Consider the following 22,541-nt stretch of genomic DNA (forward strand, 5'->3'; position numbering starts at 1 on the left):
GGGAGGGGTCTCGCCCTCCCGTAGCCGACCGCAGGCAGTTGGCATAGCAGTAGAGGCTCCAGCCCTGAATGGTGGGGCCCTCCCAGGAGATGGATGGGTCGTGGGTATTGAGCCAGGGGAGACCCAATACCAACGGCACATTCCGGGAGGGCATAACTAGAAATTGGCGGTGCTCGACGTGGTTCCCCGCTACCCAGAGTTTTAGCGGGGCAGTGAGGTGGGTGACTCGGGCTAACAATCTGCCGTCCAGGTCGACGATCTCCTTCGGGGGGTGGAGATCAATCAGCTGGCAGCCCAACGAGTCCGCCAGCTGGGGGTCAATGATGCACCCGTCGGCCCCCGAGTCCACAAGGGCCCGCACGGTTTGGGAGCTGGACGGGCCAATTAATTCGCTGTCCAGCTCCAACCGTGTAACGGGGGTCGTGGCGTTGACCTCCAGAGGTCGCTGTGGTCGCCGTTTCGACGGGGACTTGCGGGGACCTGAGGTCTTCGGCTGGGGGCCTTGGTGCGGCGAGCCCCGGGGATAGTGCGGTCGTTCCCTTCCCCTATGATCATGGGTTCGGGGGATTCCTCCAGGCGCCGCACGCGCTCGCTGCCGGGTGTGGGAGATCTGGACCGGGTTCGGGGCCGTCGGCCGCGCTGCTCTCTCTGTCGCTCCCGAAGGCGGTGATCCAGGCCGATGACTATGGCGACCAGGTCGTCGAAGGTGGTGCCCGCGTCACGGGTAGCCAACTCGTCCTTGAGGTCGGTGTTCTATCCGCGACGAAACACCCCCCTCAACGCTCGGTCGCCGTAGCCGCTGCCAGCGGCCCGGATGCGGAAGTCGACGGAGTATTCCGCGGCTGAACGGGCCCCTTGGACGCATTCCAGTAGTCTCCCCTCCGCTTCGGACTCCGTCACCGGATGATGGAAAACCCGGCGTAACTCGGCGACGAAGTCCGGGTACGAGGTGCGCAGCTCCGGTCAGGATTCTCGGATGGCCAGCACCCACGTCTCGGCTTCTCCCGTGAGCAGGCTGGTGATGAAGGCTACCTTCGCCTCATCGCTAACGCAGGCGTATGGATGTTGCTCAAACATGAGCGTGCACTGCATTAAAAACTGAGCGCAGCGCCCGGTTTCGCCTGCGTAGCGTGAGGGAAGAGGAAGTTGAAGAGCGTGCCTACTCACGGGCGGGGAAGACTTGGCCGTGAGAGCGGAAATGCGTGCTTCAGCCGCCTGGAAGCGTTGAGCCAGCATGGTGGTAATTTGGCTGATTTCCGCGATGGCTCGGGCCAGCTGGCTCGAACGCTCCGCTTGCTCGGTCAGGGCGGCGAGGAATCTGTCTTCGCCGGCGGGATCCATAGGTGGTCGGAGTATTATGTCACGTCACTAGAGGCTCGAGGGCTGGGCTCGAGTGACGAAAGGAAAGCGGGGAGTGTGGATCCAAAATACACGGCGAGACAGATACTCGTATGCAAAAGTCTTTACTGAGGCACGCATGAAAAAATGACAGCAGGATGAGGTGAGTGAGGGAGATCGGTGACAGCTGATCTGACGGCACGGAAGTAGCAGGGTAGCTTTCAGAATACTCCGACGGAGACTGTATTGCGCGATCGGTAGATATAGTCAGAAGGCACAATCATGGGAATGACAATCAGCTGTGGGGACCCAGGTGCATGATGATGGGAGGGGCCGTCTCCAGGGAGCAGCGGAGGAGGTGACAGGAGGGGCGGGGCGCGCCCAGGACGGCGACGAGATGTGACAGTGGCCAGGCGGCTGACCTCATCCGTCTTGAAAATGGCTTTAACAGTAAATCTGCAACCAATCTGCAATCTTCTCCTCCTTCAGCCATTGTGGGTTTACAAAACTGCTATTAAATCAACACAACAATATATTTGCTCGCTACAGATAGTGTGCAAACTCTGGCCAGTATGCGCTTGTCACTAGTGGGTAGTAATAAAAGCAGTTTTCGCAAACTCTGATTGCCTCGTCACCCTATTAGCGAAACTGTTTAAACTGTATTTTTAACTTATCATTGTTGTCACTGGGAACCTGGAGTTGGCCAATTGGAAAGTAGGGAATTGAGGAAAAAGGTTAAGAACCGCTGGCTTAAAGCAATTTGATCGACACGTTAGATGCGACAGGGCCTGCAGAACTGATTGTGAAGATGCCCAGGTCGATTTCTGCCCATGGTCACAAATGATCACTGAAATGTGATTGGTTCAATGCTTCAATACAAAAACACACATCTAGAAGCAGCACAACAGGGGAAAGGGAAGCTTAAAGGAAGCTGAAAGACAATTTGGAATTATTTAACAAGAATTCATGGACAAAAATAGAATTCACATCTGGACAACCAGAATGCCCCATTCACTCTGGTATCAATACCAGAGTGAATGGGGCACTCTGGTTCAGTCATAGACCATTATCGATCAGGACAAAAGAAGACATAGACTGCCTGATCCACACAACCAGGATCTACAGCAGTGACATCGGGATGTCATTCGTGCTGGAGAAATGTCGTCGGATGGTGAATAAAAGGGGCAAGGTAGTCCACACTGAAGGGGTCTCACTCCCTGAATGAACAATAGCAGACATTGAAAACGGCTACGAGTACCTCGTATACCACAGGCCAATGGCCACCTCGAACTCACAACAAGGAAAGCGGCTACGACCAAATACCTCCAGCGGGTGAGGCAAGTCCTGAGAAGCCAGCTCAATGGCAAGAACAAGACCCGGGCAATAAACAGCTATGCCCTGCCAGTGATCAGATACCCTGCAGGAATAATAAGGTGGCCAAAGGAAGAGATTCAGACCACGGATGTTAAGACCCGAAAACTCCTCACCATGCACAAAAATAAAATTCACATCAGCCTGTGATTCGGATATTTTTAGGCTAGCAGAGTATTTCTTGCAGACCCTAACGGTCCACCACTGGCTTATAGTACCGGAGACAAATTATTCCTGTGTTCTACATACTTGGCTAAAAAGATGATTCTGTTTCTGATTGGGATTTTGTTGAACTCCAACTGACGGGCTTGCCAAAGTGAGTGTCATTCAGTAGCAAGTGACATTTGAATAACATCGTGGCATAAACAAAGACGTGCAAAGGTCCATTGATCGCTTTTTACAGCTTTAATGATGTGTTCATTTTTTTATGCTTTGTTCATAATAAAGGAGTTGGCGACCTTGGCAGCGCATCTTAATTTACTGATATATTTGGATTGGATTGGATTGGATTGGACTTGCCTTTATTAGTGTCGCAGTGGAGAAATTTACATTTCACAGCAACAAAGTTATGAAAGAAATGAAAGTAGGAAAGCAAAACACAGGAGCTGCTGGAAAGGCAGCCACTCTCGCGGCGCCGTCTAGAAGTCAAAAGAACCAAAAAAAACTAAATAGCAAATAACATGACAACACAAACACACAGAGAGACATTCATTCTTAAGCACTTTCTGTACCCTCTTTGTGTGACGAGCGCTCGAGTGCTAGGAGGCAGACCTCGAGCGACGGACTCTTGGTGTTAGGGAAGGACCCGAAATACACGGCGTGACAGGCTTGGATGGATAAAGAGTCTTTACTGGACAAAGCATCAAATAATAACAAACAGGGATGAGTGAAGGAAGATAACTGAATGATAGCAGACCTGGCAACATGGAAGTGGAAACGGCAATGACCAAAAATACTCCGACGGAGACGGTAGTGAGCGCGAGACAGATATAGTCAGAAGGCACCATCAGTGAAATGACAATCAGCTGTGGGAACCCAGGTGTACGATGATTGGAGGGGCCGTCTCCCAGGATTGGCGGAGGAGGTGACAGGAGGGGCGGGGCGCGCCCCGGATGGCAACGAGATGTGACAGTGCCCCCCCCTCAAGGGACGCCTCTCGGCGGCCCCCCAGGCTTGGATGGGTGAGCCGCATGGAACGCCCGGGTGAGGGATGGGTCGAGGATCCAGGCACGTGGGACCCATTGACGTTCCTCAGGTCCATAGCCCTCCCAGTCGACCAGGTACTGCACTCCTCTGCCCCTGCGCCTATAGTCCAGTATCTCCCGCACGGTGTAGACTGGTCCGTCGTCCAATATCCGGGGGGGAGGTGGGGGGGCGGGCGTGGGGGCTAAGGAGCTGGTCTCCACTGGCTTGAGGAGGGAAACATGAAACACGGGGTGGATCCGCATGGTGGGTGGTAGCCGGAGCCTCACCGAGACCGGGCTGAGGATGGCCTCGATGGGGAAGGGACCCGTGAAGCGTGGGCCCAGCTTGGCCGACGACCCTGCCAGCCGAAGGTCCTTCGTGGATAGCCAGACCTCCTGCCCGACCTGGTAGCTGGGTGCTTGCCGTCGATGGCGGTCTGCCACCCGCCGGTTCCGGGATGCGGTGCGTGACAGGGCGTCCCTGGTCTCCTTCCAGACTCTGTGGGCCCGTCTGAGGTGATGATCGATAGACGGGACCTCCACCTGGCCTTCCTGTGTGGGAAATAAGGGCGGCTGATAGCCACAGGCGGACATGAATGGGGACCGACCTGTGGCTGCGGAGACCAGGGAGTTGTGGGCGTACTCCACCCAGGGTAGGTGCAGGGCCCACGACGCCGGGTTGTGGAGGCACACGCACCGGAGGGCCGCCTCCAGGTCCTGGTTCTTCCTCTCCGTCTGTCCGTTGGTCTGGGGGTGGTACCCAGACGACAGGCTCGCCGATGCCCCTAGGGACCGACAGAAACGCTTCCATACCTTGGACACGAACTGCGGTCCCCGATCCGACACGATGTTCGTCGGAATCCCGTGGAGACGGACGACATGGTTAACCAGGAGTTGAGCCGTCTCGGTGGCGGACGGCAACCTGGTTAACGGAACGAAGTGGGCCGACTTGGAGAATCGGTCCACTACGGTGAGGACGACCGTCTTGCCACGGGAGGGGGGAAGGCCTGTCACGAAGTCGACGGAGATGTGGGACCAGGGTCTGGACGGAACCGGTAGCGGCCGGAGGAGTCCTGCCGGGGGCTGATGGGAGGCTTTCCCACAGGCACAGGTCGGGCAGGCCTTCACGAAGAGGGTGATGTCACTCCGGAACCCCGGCCACCAGAACCGTTGGGCGATGAGTTGGATCGTCCTGTTGACCCCCTGGTGACAAGCTATCTTGGAGGTTTGCCCCCAGACGAGCACCTCCGTGCGAAGAGGCGGGGGGGACGAACAGGCGATCCTTAGGACAGCCCCTGGGGATGGGGGTCGTCCCCTGGGCTTGCTGTACTTTTCTCTCAACCTCCCACCTCAGGGCACCAAGGATGCGTTGGGCCGGCAGGATGTTGGTGGTGGTCTCCTCCCTTTCTGCCGGCTCATGGATGCAGGATAGGGCATCGGGCTTGGTGTTCTGTGACCCTGGGCAGTAGGTGAGAAAAAAGTTAAACCGGGTGAGGAAGAGTGACCATCGGGCCTGTCTAGAGTTTAGTCTCTTGGCCGACCGGATGGCCGCCAGGTTTTTATGGTCCGTGTCGACGGTAAAGGGGTGTTTCGCTCCCTCAAGCCAGTGTCTCCATTCCTGAAGGGCCAGGACGACCGCCAGCAGTTCCCGATTGCCGACGTCATAGTTGGCCTCGGCGGGGCTGAGTCGGCGGGAGAGGAAGGCGCATGGGCGTAGCTTCTGGTCCATGGGAGAGCGCTGGGACAGGACGGCCCCTACTCCGGACTCGGATGCGTCAACCTCGACCGTGAACGGGAGATCCGGGTCGGGATGACGCAGAACAGGGGGGTTAGTGAAGGTAAGACGGAGGTGGTTGAAAGCCCCCTCAGCGTCGGGCGTCCACCTGAAGGGAATCTTGGAGGACGTGAGGTTAGTGAGGGGGAGTGCCTTCTGACTATACCCTCGAATGAAGCGGCGGTAGAAGTTGGCAAACCCCAAAAACCGCTGGAGCTGTTTGCGCGTCTTCTGGATCGGCCATTCTACCACCGCTTTCGTCTTAGTGGGGTCGGCCCTGAGCTGCCCCTGCTCCACGACGAACCCTAGGAAGGACAGAGAGCGGACGTGGAACTCGCACTTCTCTGCCTTCACGTAGAGCCGGTTTTGCAGGAGCCGCGCCAGGACCCGTCGGACGTGTTGCCGGTGCTCCTCTGCAGAACGAGAAAAAATAAGAATATCATCCAGATAAACGAAAACAAAAACATTGAGGAAGTCCCTGAGCACATCATTGATCAAATTCTGGAAGACGGCGGGCGCGTTCGTGAGTCCGAACGGCATCACCAGATATTCAAAATGACCTAACGGTGTTTTAAATGCAGTTTTCCATTCATCCCCCTCCCGGATGCGGACCAAGTGGTACGCACTGCGGAGGTCTAATTTAGAAAAAATGGTTGCGGACTGAAGGGGCGTGAAGGCTGAGTCCATGAGGGGGAGGGGGTATTTGTTTCGGATGGTGATGTCGTTCAGACTCCGGTAGTCGACACACGGACGCAGGGTTCCGTCCTTCTTGTCAATAAAGAAAAACCCTGCGCCCAACGGAGACCGTGACGGCCGATGAGTCCTGCCGCTAGGGAGGAGTCTATGTAAGGTCTCAGGGCTTCCCATTCAGGTTGTGAAATGTGAAAAAGTCTGGAGTCCGGTAATGGAGCCCCTGGCTGCAAGTCGATGGCACAGTCATACGGTCGGTGGGGTGGCAGGGATTGGGCGTTGTCTTTGCTGAACACCTCCCGCAGGTCATGGTAGCATTGTGGCACGCCCTTGAGGCAGATGGCCTCGGGCGGGCCAACGCGGGAGGGGTCTCGCCCTCCCGTAGCCGACCGCAGGCAGTTGGCATAGCAGTAGGGGCTCCAGCCCTGAATGGTGGGGCCCTCCCAGGAGATGGATGGGTCGTGGGTATTGAGCCAGGGGAGACCCAATACCAACGGCACATTCCGGGAGGGCATAACTAGAAATTGGCGGTGCTCGACGTGGTTCCCCGCTACCCAGAGTTTTAGCGGGGCAGTGAGGTGGGTGACTCGGGCTAACAATCTGCCGTCCAGGTCGACGATCTCCTTCGGGGGGTGGAGATCAATCAGCTGGCAGCCCAACGAGTCCGCCAGCTGGGGGTCAATGATGCACCCGTCGGCCCCCGAGTCCACAAGGGCCCGCACGGTTTGGGAGCTGGAGGGGCCAATTAATTCGCTGTCCAGCTCCAACCGTGTAACGGGGGTCGTGGCGTTGACCTCCAGAGGTCGCTGTGGTCGCCGTTTCGACGGGGACTTGCGGGGACCTGAGGTCTTCGGCTGGGGGCCTTGGTGCGGCGAGCCCTCGGGATAGTGCGGTCGTTCCCTTCCCCTATGATCATGGGTTCGGGGGATTCCTCCAGGCGCCGCACGCGCTCGCTGCCGGGTGTGGGAGATCTGGACCGGGTTCGGGGCCGTCGGCCGCGCTGCTCTCTCTGTCGCTCCCGAAGGCGGTGATCCAGGCCGATGACTATGGCGACCAGGTCGTCGAAGGTGGTGCCCGCGTCACGGGTAGCCAACTCGTCCTTGAGGTCGGTGTTCTATCCGCGACGAAACACCCCCCTCAACGCTCGGTCGCCGTAGCCGCTGCCAGCGGCCCGGATGCGGAAGTCGACGGAGTATTCCGCGGCTGAACGGGCCCCTTGGACGCATTCCAGTAGTCTCCCCTCCGCTTCGGACTCCGTCACCGGATGATGGAAAACCCGGCGTAACTCGGCGACGAAGTCCGGGTACGAGGTGCGCAGCTCCGGTCAGGATTCTCGGATGGCCAGCACCCACGTCTCGGCTTCTCCCGTGAGCAGGCTGGTGATGAAGGCTACCTTCGCCTCATCGCTAACGCAGGCGTATGGATGTTGCTCAAACATGAGCGTGCACTGCATTAAAAACTGAGCGCAGCGCCCGGTTTCGCCTGCGTAGCGTGAGGGAAGAGGAAGTTGAAGAGCGTGCCTACTCACGGGCGGGGAAGACTTGGCCGTGAGAGCGGAAATGCGTGCTTCAGCCGCCTGGAAGCGTTGAGCCAGCATGGTGGTAATTTGGCTGATTTCCGCGATGGCTCGGGCCAGCTGGCTCGAACGCTCCGCTTGCTCGGTCAGGGCGGCGAGGAATCTGTCTTCGCCGGCGGGATCCATAGGTGGTCGGAGTATTATGTCACGTCACTAGAGGCTCGAGGGCTGGGCTCGAGTGACGAAAGGAAAGCGGGGAGTGTGGATCCAAAATACACGGCGAGACAGATACTCGTATGCAAAAGTCTTTACTGAGGCACGCATGAAAAAATGACAGCAGGATGAGGTGAGTGAGGGAGATCGGTGACAGCTGATCTGACGGCACGGAAGTAGCAGGGTAGCTTTCAGAATACTCCGACGGAGACTGTATTGCGCGATCGGTAGATATAGTCAGAAGGCACAATCATGGGAATGACAATCAGCTGTGGGGACCCAGGTGCATGATGATGGGAGGGGCCGTCTCCAGGGAGCAGCGGAGGAGGTGACAGGAGGGGCGGGGCGCGCCCAGGACGGCGACGAGATGTGACAGTGGCCAGGCGGCTGACCTCATCCGTCTTGAAAATGGCTTTAACAGTAAATCTGCAACCAATCTGCAATCTTCTCCTCCTTCAGCCATTGTGGGTTTACAAAACTGCTATTAAATCAACACAACAATATATTTGCTCGCTACAGATAGTGTGCAAACTCTGGCCAGTATGCGCTTGTCACTAGTGGGTAGTAATAAAAGCAGTTTTCGCAAACTCTGATTGCCTCGTCACCCTATTAGCGAAACTGTTTAAACTGTATTTTTAACTTATCATTGTTGTCACTGGGAACCTGGAGTTGGCCAATTGGAAAGTAGGGAATTGAGGAAAAAGGTTAAGAACCGCTGGCTTAAAGCAATTTGATCGACACGTTAGATGCGACAGGGCCTGCAGAACTGATTGTGAAGATGCCCAGGTCGATTTCTGCCCATGGTCACAAATGATCACTGAAATGTGATTGGTTCAATGCTTCAATACAAAAACACACATCTAGAAGCAGCACAACAGGGGAAAGGGAAGCTTAAAGGAAGCTGAAAGACAATTTGGAATTATTTAACAAGAATTCATGGACAAAAATAGAATTCACATCTGGACAACCAGAATGCCCCATTCACTCTGGTATCAATACCAGAGTGAATGGGGCACTCTGGTTCAGTCATAGACCATTATCGATCAGGACAAAAGAAGACATAGACTGCCTGATCCACACAACCAGGATCTACAGCAGTGACATCGGGATGTCATTCGTGCTGGAGAAATGTCGTCGGATGGTGAATAAAAGGGGCAAGGTAGTCCACACTGAAGGGGTCTCACTCCCTGAATGAACAATAGCAGACATTGAAAACGGCTACGAGTACCTCGTATACCACAGGCCAATGGCCACCTCGAACTCACAACAAGGAAAGCGGCTACGACCAAATACCTCCAGCGGGTGAGGCAAGTCCTGAGAAGCCAGCTCAATGGCAAGAACAAGACCCGGGCAATAAACAGCTATGCCCTGCCAGTGATCAGATACCCTGCAGGAATAATAAGGTGGCCAAAGGAAGAGATTCAGACCACGGATGTTAAGACCCGAAAACTCCTCACCATGCACAAAAATAAAATTCACATCAGCCTGTGATTCGGATATTTTTAGGCTAGCAGAGTATTTCTTGCAGACCCTAACGGTCCACCACTGGCTTATAGTACCGGAGACAAATTATTCCTGTGTTCTACATACTTGGCTAAAAAGATGATTCTGTTTCTGATTGGGATTTTGTTGAACTCCAACTGACGGGCTTGCCAAAGTGAGTGTCATTCAGTAGCAAGTGACATTTGAATAACATCGTGGCATAAACAAAGACGTGCAAAGGTCCATTGATCGCTTTTTACAGCTTTAATGATGTGTTCATTTTTTTATGCTTTGTTCATAATAAAGGAGTTGGCGACCTTGGCAGCGCATCTTAATTTACTGATATATTTGGATTGGATTGGATTGGATTGGACTTGCCTTTATTAGTGTCGCAGTGGAGAAATTTACATTTCACAGCAACAAAGTTATGAAAGAAATGAAAGTAGGAAAGCAAAACACAGGAGCTGCTGGAAAGGCAGCCACTCTCGCGGCGCCGTCTAGAAGTCAAAAGAACCAAAAAAAACTAAATAGCAAATAACATGACAACACAAACACACAGAGAGACATTCATTCTTAAGCACTTTCTGTACCCTCTTTGTGTGACGAGCGCTCGAGTGCTAGGAGGCAGACCTCGAGCGACGGACTCTTGGTGTTAGGGAAGGACCCGAAATACACGGCGTGACAGGCTTGGATGGATAAAGAGTCTTTACTGGACAAAGCATCAAATAATAACAAACAGGGATGAGTGAAGGAAGATAACTGAATGATAGCAGACCTGGCAACATGGAAGTGGAAACGGCAATGACCAAAAATACTCCGACGGAGACGGTAGTGAGCGCGAGACAGATATAGTCAGAAGGCACCATCAGTGAAATGACAATCAGCTGTGGGAACCCAGGTGTACGATGATTGGAGGGGCCGTCTCCCAGGATTGGCGGAGGAGGTGACAGGAGGGGCGGGGCGCGCCCCGGATGGCAACGAGATGTGACAGTGCCCCCCCCTCAAGGGACGCCTCTCGGCGGCCCCCCAGGCTTGGATGGGTGAGCCGCATGGAACGCCCGGGTGAGGGATGGGTCGAGGATCCAGGCACGTGGGACCCATTGACGTTCCTCAGGTCCATAGCCCTCCCAGTCGACCAGGTACTGCACTCCTCTGCCCCTGCGCCTATAGTCCAGTATCTCCCGCACGGTGTAGACTGGTCCGTCGTCCAATATCCGGGGGGGAGGTGGGGGGGCGGGCGTGGGGGCTAAGGGGCTGGTCTCCACTGGCTTGAGGAGGGAAACATGAAACACGGGGTGGATCCGCATGGTGGGTGGTAGCCGGAGCCTCACCGAGACCGGGCTGAGGATGGCCTCGATGGGGAAGGGACCCGTGAAGCGTGGGCCCAGCTTGGCCGACGACCCTGCCAGCCGAAGGTCCTTCGTGGATAGCCAGACCTCCTGCCCGACCTGGTAGCTGGGTGCTTGCCGTCGATGGCGGTCTGCCACCCGCCGGTTCCGGGATGCGGTGCGTGACAGGGCGTCCCTGGTCTCCTTCCAGACTCTGTGGGCCCGTCTGAGGTGATGATCGATAGACGGGACCTCCACCTGGCCTTCCTGTGTGGGAAATAAGGGCGGCTGATAGCCACAGGCGGACATGAATGGGGACCGACCTGTGGCTGCGGAGACCAGGGAGTTGTGGGCGTACTCCACCCAGGGTAGGTGCAGGGCCCACGACGCCGGGTTGTGGAGGCACACGCACCGGAGGGCCGCCTCCAGGTCCTGGTTCTTCCTCTCCGTCTGTCCGTTGGTCTGGGGGTGGTACCCAGACGACAGGCTCGCCGATGCCCCTAGGGACCGACAGAAACGCTTCCATACCTTGGACACGAACTGCGGTCCCCGATCCGACACGATGTTCGTCGGAATCCCGTGGAGACGGACGACATGGTTAACCAGGAGTTGAGCCGTCTCGGTGGCGGACGGCAACCTGGTTAACGGAACGAAGTGGGCCGACTTGGAGAATCGGTCCACTACGGTGAGGACGACCGTCTTGCCACGGGAGGGGGGAAGGCCTGTCACGAAGTCGACGGAGATGTGGGACCAGGGTCTGGACGGAACCGGTAGGGGCTGGAGGAGTCCGGCCGGGGGCTGGTGGGAGGCCTTTCCACGGGCGCAGGTCGGGCAGGCCTTCACGAAGAGGGTGATGTCCCTCCTAAACCCCGGCCACCAGAACCGTTGGGCGATGAGTTGGATCGTCCTGTTGACCCCCGGGTGGCAAGCTATCTTAAATGTGTGCCCCCAGATGAGCACCTCGGTGCGTAGAGGGGGGGGGACGAACAGGCGATCCTTGGGACAGCCCCTGGGGATGGTGGTGGTTCCCTGGACTTGTTGGACTTTTCTCTCAACCTCCCACCTCAGGGCGCCCAGGATGCGCTGGGCCGGCAGGATGTTGGCGGTGGTCTCCTCCCTTTCTGCCGGCTCATGGATACGGGATAGGGCGTCGGGCTTGGTGTTCTGTGACCCTGGGCAGTAGGTGAGAGAAAAGTCAAAACGGGTGAGGAAGAGTGACCATCGGGCCTGCCGTGAGTTAAGTCTCTTGGCCGACCGGATGGCCGCCAGGTTCTTGTGATCCGTGTAGACGGTGAAGGGGTGTTTAGCTCCCTCAAGCCAGTGTCTCCATTCCTGCAGGGCCAGGACGACCGCCAGCAGTTCCCGATTGCCGACGTCGTAATTGGCTTCGGCGGGGCTGAGCCGGCGGGAGAAGAAGGCGCATGGGCGTAGCTTCTGGTCGGTGGGAGAGCGCTGGGAAAGGACGGCCCCTACTCCGGACTCGGATGCGTCAACCTCGACCGTGAACGGAAGATCCGGGTCGGGATGACGCAGAACGGGGGGGTTGGTGAAGGCACGACGGAGGCGGTTGAAAGCCCCCTCAGCATCGGAGTCCACCTGAAAGGGAGCTTGGTGGACGTGAGGTTAGTGAGGGGGAGTGCCTTCTGACTATACCCGCGAATGAAGCGGCGGTAGAAGTTGGCAAACCCCAAAAACCGCTGAAGCTGCTTGCGCGTCTTTGGGATCGGCCATTCCACCACCGCCTTGGTTTTGGCGGGGTCGGCCCTGAGCTGCCCCTGCTCCACCACAAACCCCAGGAACGACAGAGAGCGGACATGGAAGTCACACTTCTCTGCCTTCACATAGAGCCGGTTTTGCAGGAGCCGCGCCAGGACCCGTCGGACGTGTTGCCGGTGTTCTTCTGCAGAGCGAGAAAAAATAAGAATGTCATCGAGGTACACAAAAACAAAAACATTGAGGAAGTCCCTGAGCACATCATTAATTAAATTCTGGAATACGGCAGGCGCGTTCGTGAGCCCGAACGGCATCACCAGGTATTCAAAGTGCCCTAAAGGCGTCTTGAAGGCTGTTTTCCATTCATCCCCCTCACGGATTCGGACCAAATGGTAGGCGCTGCGAAGATCTAATTTAGAAAAAATGGTGGCGGACTGAAGGGGCGCAAAGGCCGAATCCATGAGGGGGAGAGGGTATTTGTTGCGGATGGTGATGTCGTTCAGGCCCCGGTAGTCAACGCATGGGCGCAGGGATCCGTCCTTCTTGTCGATAAAGAAAAACCCTGCGCCCAGCGGGGAACGCGACGGCCGAATGAGTCCTGCCGCTAGAGAGGAGTCTATGTAAGTGCTCAGGGCTTCCCGTTCCGGTTGAGAAATATGGTAAAGTCTGGAGTCCGGTAATGGAGCCCCTGGCTGCAAGTCTATAGCACAGTCATACGGTCGGTGGGGCGGCAGGGATTGGGCGTTGTCTTTGCTGAACACCTCCCGCAGGTCGTGGTAGCAATGTGGCACGCCTTTGAGGCAGATGGTCTCGGGCGGGCCACCGCGGGAGGGGTTACGCCCTGCCGTAGCCGACCGCAGGCAGTTAGCGTAGCAGTAGGGGCTCCAGCCCTGAATGGTGGGGCCCTCCCAAGAAATGGATGGGTCATGGGCCTTGAGCCAGGGGAGACCCAAGACCAATGGCGCGTTCCGGGAGGGCATAAGAAATTGGCGGTGCTCCACATGGTTGCCTGCCACTCGGAGCTTAAGTGGGGCCGTGAGGTGGGTGACCCGGGCTAATAATCGGCCATCCAGGTCGACGATCTCCTTAGGGGGAAGGAGATCTAAAAGTCGGCAGCCCAGCAGGTTGGCCAGGTGGGGGTCGATAATGCACCCGTCGGCCCCCGAGTCCACTAGTGCCCGCACTCTTTGGGAGCTGGAGGGGCCAAATAGTTCACTCTCCAACCGTGTGACTCGTGTAGTGGACTTAGCCCCCAACGGATTCCGTTTCGGCGGGGACTTACATTGGCCGTGGGTCTTAGGCTGGGGGCCTCGGGTGCGACGAGCCCTCGGGTTGGCGCGGTCGTCTCCCCCCCCTATCACCATCGGTTCAAAGAGTCCCTCCTGGGGCTGCGCGCGGTCGCTGCCGGGTGTGGTCGACTGGGGTCGGCTTCGGGGTACCTCGGGCCGTCGGTCGCTCAGCTCCTTTCGCCGCTCTCGAAGACGCTGATCCAAGCCGATGACAATCCCGACGAGGTCGTCGAAGGTGGTGCCGGCGTCGCGGGTAGCCAACTCATCCTTTAGGTCGGAATTCAAGCCGCGACGAAACACCCCCCTCAACGCTCGGTCGCCGTAGCCGCTGCCAGCGGCCTGGATCCGGAAAGCGACGGAGTATTCTGCGGCCGAACGGGCCCCTTGGACGCAGTCGAGGATTCTCCCTTCCGCCTCGACCTCCGTCACTGGATGGTGAAACACCCGGCGAATCTCGGCTAAGAAGTCCGGATACGAGGCGCACAGCTCCGGTCGGGACTCTCGTACCGCCAGCACCCATGATTCGGCTTCACCCGCGAGCAGGCTGGTGATGAAGGCTACCTTAGCCTCATCGCTAACGTAGGCGTCAGGATGTTGTTCAAACACGAGCGCACACTGCATTAGGAATTGAGCGCAGCGCTCGGTTTCGCCTGCGTAGCGTGAGGGTTGGGGTAGCGGGGGCGTGCGCCTGCCCACGGGCGGGGGGGAAGGAACAGAGAGGGTGGCGATGCACTTTTCCATCTCTTGGAGGCGTTGAGCCAGCGAGGTAGTGGCGTGGCGCATTTCCTCAATCGCGAGATGTGACACTTTGTTACATAAAGCAGTTCCAGATGAAAGAGGAGAGGATCAAAGCGTCTCTTCACCAGTGGATCAGGGACATCATGATGGAATGTGCACGTCGACTCCAAGCTAAATGTTGAAAGCAAACACGCAGCTGTAGCATCCATTGACGAAAAGAGATTGTCTCACATCTCCTGTCCCCCATAAATCAGCTTCAATTCCATCCCGCGACAATTCCACATACGCATCGGCGCTCTGCGCTGATGCTCCTTCCTTCTTATCGCGGGCTCCTCAAGCCATTTATCCATCCAGCTGCAGACTGTCCAACAGCACCGACCTTCCACTGACTGACTGACTTTCTCAGGCTGTGCAATCTTACAGTGGAGTCATCAAACCAAAACCTTACAGACTTCAACGGACAGTTAGAACGGCGGAAAAAAATCATTGGCAGTGCCCTAGCCACTCTAGAGGGATTGCACACTGCAAGAATCCAAACAAGGGCACGGAAAATCCGACTGGACCCTCCGCACCCTGCCGACCACCTTTTCTAGCGACTCCCCTGAGCCATGCGCACCAAATCCAGCAATCATTTCAACAGCTTCTTCCCCCATCGCAATTAACTCTTTAAACAGTAACCCAAATAGAACTGTATAGTGCCTTCATTTTTCTTATGATGATACTAGTGCAGCGTGTTCTACCGGTGACAAATTCCTTGTGTGTTCTACATACTTGGCCAATAAAGATGATTCTGATTTTGTCACAAAATGATGCATCCTGTATTGTATCTGCCACACTGTCCTTTTTCTGATGTTTTCTGCCTTCCGTCTCATTCCAGGTGTTCACTGGGATCTTTGCTGGAGAAATGATGTTCAAACTAGTTGCAATGGATCCGTATTACTACTTCCAAGAAGCCTGGAATTGTTTTGACGGCTTTATTGTGACACTGAGTTTAGTCGAGCTGGCTCTAGCTGACGTGGAGGGTCTGTCAGTGCTGCGGTCATTCCGACTGGTAAATGGTCTTTTTTGGCAATAGCGCATTAACGTCTGTGTAAGCGCTCAGTTATACAGGAATGGTCCATCCGTCAATGAAAAGGTTTCTTCAGCCGTCACCTGGACTTCTTTGAAGGTGTCGAACGTTTCGCTTCTCATCCAAGAGGCTTCGTCAGCGAACTAATATCTTTGCTGGTAGCTCTGGCCCTATATATATCCTTAAAGTCCAAAGGTGGCACTGCCGGAATTCTACTTTGATAGGTCCCTGCTCTAAGGTTGGGGGGAGCAGTGTACTACTCCCTGAAGCTTATCTGATTACTTCTTTTGTTCTGTCTGATTATGGTCTATGATCGACCCTGATTGCCCCATTACTCTGGTATCAATACCAGAGTGCCCCATTCACTCTGGTATCAATACCAGAGTGAATGGGGCACTCTTAATCGGTCAGGACAAAAGAAGTAATCAGTGTAGCCTCAGGGAATAGTCCCTATTAAAGCAGAAGTCTTGCACCGACACCTCTGTATATATATATATATATATATATATATATATATATATATATATATATATATATATATATATATATATATATATACAGTAAAGTCTCGTTATATCGATATTCTCGGGAGTTAGAACAAATGTCGATATAACCGTACTGTCGATATAGCCGTCCTGTGCCGAACATTAACATTAACAAAAGCCGCCAAAGAGGGCATCCAAGCGCCATATAAGAAACGGAGCTGGCCATGAGCTCGCCATTTTGTGCCTCTTTTTTTTGGGGTGAGTGATGTTCCCCCAATGTTGCCTCAAAATGGCACATATAATTCTTTAATCGATTGCAAACATGTATGCTTTCCTCTACAGAACTACAGTGTATTTGAATCATATTCATAACTGGATGTGACAAGAAAGCATATTATCCGAATCTGAAGCCATTGTTTGGATTCACAAGCAATGCAAGACGTCTTGGCGTGAAGTGATTTTTATTGGTGTTTTGCATTTGACTAAAAAGTGACATCGGTTGTCCTTCAATACACAGTGTGGAATGTATGGTAATTTTCAAAATCATCACGCTTCAGCAGACAAAACAAGAAACATTGTTGCAAAAAACGATTGCATTCATATACAGTACAGTGGGCATATACATAAGACAACAGGGAAACTGCAACGCTTACATCTTACTGTATTATGTATGCAATTTAAAAAAGTCATCAATCTTCTTCTGCTTCCCATTTTTACCTTTTAACACAAACACTTCAATCTCGTCTGCTACACACGAGCTAGCGTCTGAAAATAAAAATGGCTCTGCTACATGGGAGCTGGTCACATAACAAACTCACGTGACCAAGTCACGTGACCAAGTCGACCGATGGCGCGACCGATGGCGTGTATCGATATAAACATAGCAAAATGGCCGGCGGGAGATGAAAAAGAGCACCGTAGTAACCGGATTATCGTAAAAACCACGAATCGTACTAAACGGAACTAATTGTACATAAAAAGACTAGAAATGTGCACGGGAAATGAAAATAGTGTCGTAATAAGCAGTATTATCAATATAGACGATATCGATATAACGAGACTTTACTGTATATATATATATATATATATATATATATATATATATATATATATATATATATATATATATATATATATATATATATATATATATAGTGTGGGTCCTTGGGCAAGACCCATCACGCTAATGCCTACCTCATACAATGATGAGAGACAATAAATCGAATGACATGCCGGCTCAGACGTCGCCCGGCCATGCAAGGTCTGCGTCAGGTGCTGGGGAACCAGAGCACCTTGATGAAAAATGGGTTACTGGAACAAAGCGGAGATGGATGAGATGAAATAGCATGGCTCTGTTGGAATGCTACTACTCAAGCAACCCTAGTCAGAGGGGTTACATGCGGAGAATGGGGGCTGAATGGTTACTTCGAAACCCACAGTCACGGTTGACCACGAAACAACTAGTAGCTCAATGTTCCAATATCCACAAACAGCAATTGCTTTCACAACTTGAGATTGATGAGGTACAACACAAATTCCAAGGTGAAGGGCCCCAGGCTGCCACATCAGAGGAAGAGGTTAGACCAGAGATTGGGAGGCAAGCCCCAATGATTGATGAGATTAGGAAGCCAGCCCCAATGAATGAAATGCTGAGCGAAGCAGCAACTGACCTGAGAAATAAGATCATGGCAAGAATGAAAACTGGGCAACCAAGAAACCGATTACAACGGCTATGTGAAGTACCACCTGAAAGTCTCATGGAAACTGTGAATGCAGCACTGAGAGCGATCCCGACCGGAACGATCACGGAAACCAATGACCTGATATACGCTTCAGCATCAGTGATCCTATGGCTACAAGAGCAACCTTGAGAGCCACAGGATTCGTTACCCACCATGGAAAAGACGGTTGGAGGCTAAGATTAAGGCGGCTCGGACAGATGTGAGTCCGTTGACGAAGATCCAGAGAGGTGTGAATAAAAGGCCAATACCCAAGCGGTACATGCAGATAACCATACCTGAAGCACTTGAAACTGCCAAACAAAGGCTCCAGGCCTTGTCCAGTCGCCTAAAGAGGTACACGAAAGAGAATGAGGCCAGAAGAATAAACAGGCTGTTCGCAACACAACCTGCGAAAGTGTATGCTCAGTGGCAGGGTTCTAAGATACTGGAAAGGCATATAGAAAGAGGTCGCACATAACAGCAGTGCACAATGGCTGGTGACTCTGAAAAAGGAGCACAGCAACCTCCCTGAACAGAGCCCAGTTACCATCACAGCGGCAGACAGTCTCAGGTATGAAAAACTGGACGGCACCAGGCCCGGATATGGTCCACACCTACTGGCTAAAGAAAATAGCAGCACAAATGAACCAGTTTCTGATGGATGGGACTCACCCAGGATGGCTAACCAAACGGCGAACAATCTTGATCATGAAGGATTCCTCAAAGGATGCAGTTCCTTCCAACTATTGGCTAATAACCTGTCTCTCCACAACATGGAAGCTCATGTCAGGCATCATTGCGGCTAAGATAAGTGGACACATGGATCAATACATGAGCAAAGGTAGAGATACGAGAGGTGCCAAACATCAGCTGCTGGTTGACAGAACAGTCGCACAAGACTGCAGGTCCCGACATACCAACCTGTGCACAGCCTGGATTGATTACAAGAAAGCATATGACTCGATGCCACACACATGGATCACTGAATGCTTGGAGTTGTATAAGGTCAACAGAACGCAAGTGTCCATCAAATGTGGCATATACCATGGTGATGCACTCTCCCCACTGCTGTTCAGCGTAGGACTGAACCCCCTCAGCCTAATAATCGCCAAGGCAGGCTATGGATACCGCCTCAGAAACATAACAGATAACATAAAGCTGTATGCTAAGAGCGAAAGGGACATAGACTCCCTGATCCACACAACCAGGATCTACAGCAGTGACATCAGGATGTCATTCGGGCTGGAGAAATGTAGTCGGATGGTGAATAAGAGGGGCAACGTAGTCCACACTGAAGGGGTCTCACTCCCTGAATGAACAATAGCAGACATTGAAAACAGCTACAAGTACCTCGGTATACCACAGGCCAATGGCAACCTCGAACTCGCAACAAGGAAAGCGGCTACGACCAAATACCTCTAGCGGGTGAGGCAAGTCCTGAGAAGCCAGCTCAATGGCAAGGACAAGACCCGGGCAATAAACAGCTATGCCCTGCCAGTGATCAGATACCCTGCAGGAATAATAAGGTGGCCAAAGGAAGAGATTCAGACCACGGATGTTAAGACCCGAAAACTCCTCACCATGCATGGAGGGTTCCATCCCAAGTCCAGCACCCTGAGACTGTACACAAGCCATGAGGAAGGAGGCCCGGGGACTAGGGAGTATGAGAGCCACTGTCCAGGATGAAGCATCCAAGCTCAATGAATACATCAAAGAGAATGCTCCAACGGATGATGTACTCAGAGAATGTCTCAGACAATGGGGAACAGAGGATGAGGTGCTGGAAGAGGGACAAACATGGGAGGAAAAGCCCCTACACGGGATGTACTACCGAACCGTAACTGAAGTGGCTGACCTCAAGGAGTCATATCAGTAGCTAGAGAGGGCTGGCCTAAAGGACAGCACAGATGCACTCATTCTGGCTGCTCAAGAGCAGGCCCAGAATACCAGAGCCATAGATGCATGGATATACCACACCAGGCAAGACCCAAGGTGTAGGTTGTGCAAAGAGGCACCTGAGACAATCCAACACATAACTGCAGGGTGTAAGATGCTGGCAGCGAAAGCCTACATGGAGCGCCATAACCAGGTAGCTGGCATAGTCTCCCGAAACATCTGTGCGGTGTATGGACTGGAAACCCCAAGGTCAAAATGGAAGCAAAGATCCTGTGGGACTTCCAGATACAGACTGACAAGATGGTAATGGCCAACCAACCAGATATCGTGGTCATAGATAAAGGGCAAAGGAAAGCCGTTGTCGTGGATCTAGCGGTCCCGATTGATGGAAACATCAGAAAGAAGGAACATGAGAAAATTGAGAAATACCAAGGGCTGGAGCGGAGAGGAGCTGGAGAGAGCCTGGAAGGTAAAGGTGACAGTCGTGCCTGTGGTGGTCGGAGCACTCGGGGCAGTGACCCCCAAACTAGACGAGTGGTTGCAACAGATCCCGGGATCAACATCAGATATCTCGGTCCATAAAAGCGCAGTGCTAGGAACAGCACGGATACTGCACAGAACCCTCAAGCTTCCTGGCCTCTGGTAGAGGACCCGAGCTAAAATGTGTGTCTCACCCATGGTGGGTGAGACGAGGATTTTTTTTTTTTTTATATATATACAGTATATATATAGGCTCAGAGCTGCCAGCAATTTTTTAGTTCGCTAACGAAGCCTCTTGGAGAAGCGAAAACATCCGACACCATGAAAGAAGTCCAGATGACGGCTGAAGACACCTTTTCATGAAAAGCGCATTGCCACAGCTTGTGAACGACGCTCATGCTCAGTGAATAATATGCTATGCTGTTTTGAACCGACCAAAACCTTGTCCTTTTCCACTATGTCCTTTCTCCAGCTGAGAGTGTTTAAGCTCGCCAAGTCATGGCCGACTCTCAATATGCTGATCAAGATCATTGGCAACTCGGTGGGCGCTTTAGGGAACTTGACTCTGGTTTTGGCCATCATCGTCTTCATCTTTGCCGTGGTGGGCATGCAGCTCTTTGGAAAGAGTTACAAAGACTGCGTGTGCAAGATCGATATTGACTGCGAACTGCCACGCTGGCACATGAACGACTTCTTCCACTCCTTCCTGATTGTCTTCCGGGTGCTTTGCGGGGAGTGGATTGAGACCATGTGGGACTGCATGGAGGTGGCCGGACAGGGCATGTGCCTCATCGTCTTTATGATGGTCATGGTCATTGGCAACCTGGTGGTGAGTCCGTGTTACGCTAATTATCCAGATTGGCTGATTTCACAATCTCTTTGTCTCTCTGTGCCTCTGTCTCTCAGTCTTTCTGTCTCTCGGTCTTTCTGTCTCTCTGTCTCTTTGTCTTTGTCTCTCTGTCCTTCTCTCTCTCTTTCTCTCTCTGTCCCTTTGTCACTCTGTCACACTGTCTCTCTTTGTCTCTCTGTGCCTCTGTCTCTGTATCACTCTCTTTGTCTCTCTGTCTTTCTCTCGCTCTCTCTTTGTCTCTCTGTCTTTCTGTCCCCCCGTCTCTCTCTATACAGTATTTTTTCTCTCTTTCTTTGTCTCTCTGTCCCTCTGTCACTCTTTCTATCTCTCTGTGCCTCTGTCCCTGACTCTGTCTCTCTCTCATTGACTCTCCGTTTCTCTGTCCCTTTGTCTCTGTCTCTTTCTTTGGCTCTGTCTATCTGTGTCTTTCTCTCTCTCTCTCAGTCCCTCTGTCTCTCTCTATCTCTCTCTTTCAGTGTCTCTGTTTCTCTCTCTCTCTCTCTCGCTGTCCCTGGTTCTCTGTCCTTCTGCCCCCCCCCCCTCTCGCTCTCTCTCTATCTATCTCTCTTACTCTCTCTCTCTTTTTCTTTCTTTGTATGTCTGTCTCTTTGTCCCTCTGTCTCTCTGTCTCTCTCTTAATTCTGTCTGCATGACACTATTTTTCCTTTCCTATGTTCCAAAGGTGCTGAACCTGTTCCTTGCCCTGCTGCTGAGCTCATTCAGTGCCGACAATTTGGCCGCCACCGACGACGACGGCGAGTTGAACAATCTCCAAATTTCTGTCATTCGCATCAAGAAAGGCATTGCGTGGTTCAAAGCCAACATGCGTCTGCTCATGGCCAGTTTGCTGAGGAAACCCCCCATGGAGGATGAGCAGAAGCCGTTAGATGACATGTATGACAAGAAGCTAAACTGCATTGCCAACCACACAGGAGTGGACATCAACCGAGATCTGGACTATGCAAAGAACGGCAATGGGACCACCAGTGGCATTGGCAGTAGCGTGGGCAAGTATATGATCGATGAAGACCACATGTCGTTCATCCACAACCCCAACCTGACTGTCTGCGTACCCATTGCGGTCGGAGAGTCTGACTTTGAGAACCTGAATACGGAGGACTTCAGCAGCGAGTCAGACATTGAGAATAGTAAAGAGGTGAGTATGACTCAAGCCCCACTTCCAAAGAGCAAAGTGGTCCACTATTGGATACAGACGAGTGCTCTGTTAAACCATGCGGGGGTCCATTCATGTCTGGGTTCTGGGTTTCCCTGCATCGACTCTGTCATTAAGATAGTCGGAAAGAGAAAAACCTGGGGGACTTAAGTCCGGGCTATGGGTTACCCACTCAAAATCAGTCTTCATCGAAGAACCTGGCTCAGCAGTGACAGTCACCAAGGAGTGGT

General features: G+C 53.3%; 1 protein-coding gene across 7 annotated transcripts in view; it reads left to right on the forward strand.

The window, feature by feature from the left end:
• scn8aa (sodium channel, voltage gated, type VIII, alpha subunit a) overlaps positions 1–22,541 on the forward strand; it is a 168,625-nt gene that overhangs the window by 89,135 nt on the left and 56,949 nt on the right. For all 7 annotated transcript variants that reach the window (XM_089004869.1, XM_089004872.1, XM_089004857.1 and 4 more), the window contains 3 exons: positions 15,514–15,687; positions 20,760–21,116; positions 21,820–22,293. In XM_089004869.1, the coding sequence (XP_088860995.1) occupies positions 15,514–15,687; positions 20,760–21,116; positions 21,820–22,293 (1,005 nt within the window). The remainder of the gene's footprint in view (positions 1–15,513; positions 15,688–20,759; positions 21,117–21,819; positions 22,294–22,541) is intronic.

The sequence above is a fragment of the Hippocampus bargibanti genome, linkage group LG01 (assembly GCF_051943395.1).
Source record: "Hippocampus bargibanti isolate YZ-2025 linkage group LG01, ASM5194339v1, whole genome shotgun sequence".
NCBI classification, from domain to species: Eukaryota; Metazoa; Chordata; class Actinopteri; order Syngnathiformes; family Syngnathidae; genus Hippocampus; species Hippocampus bargibanti.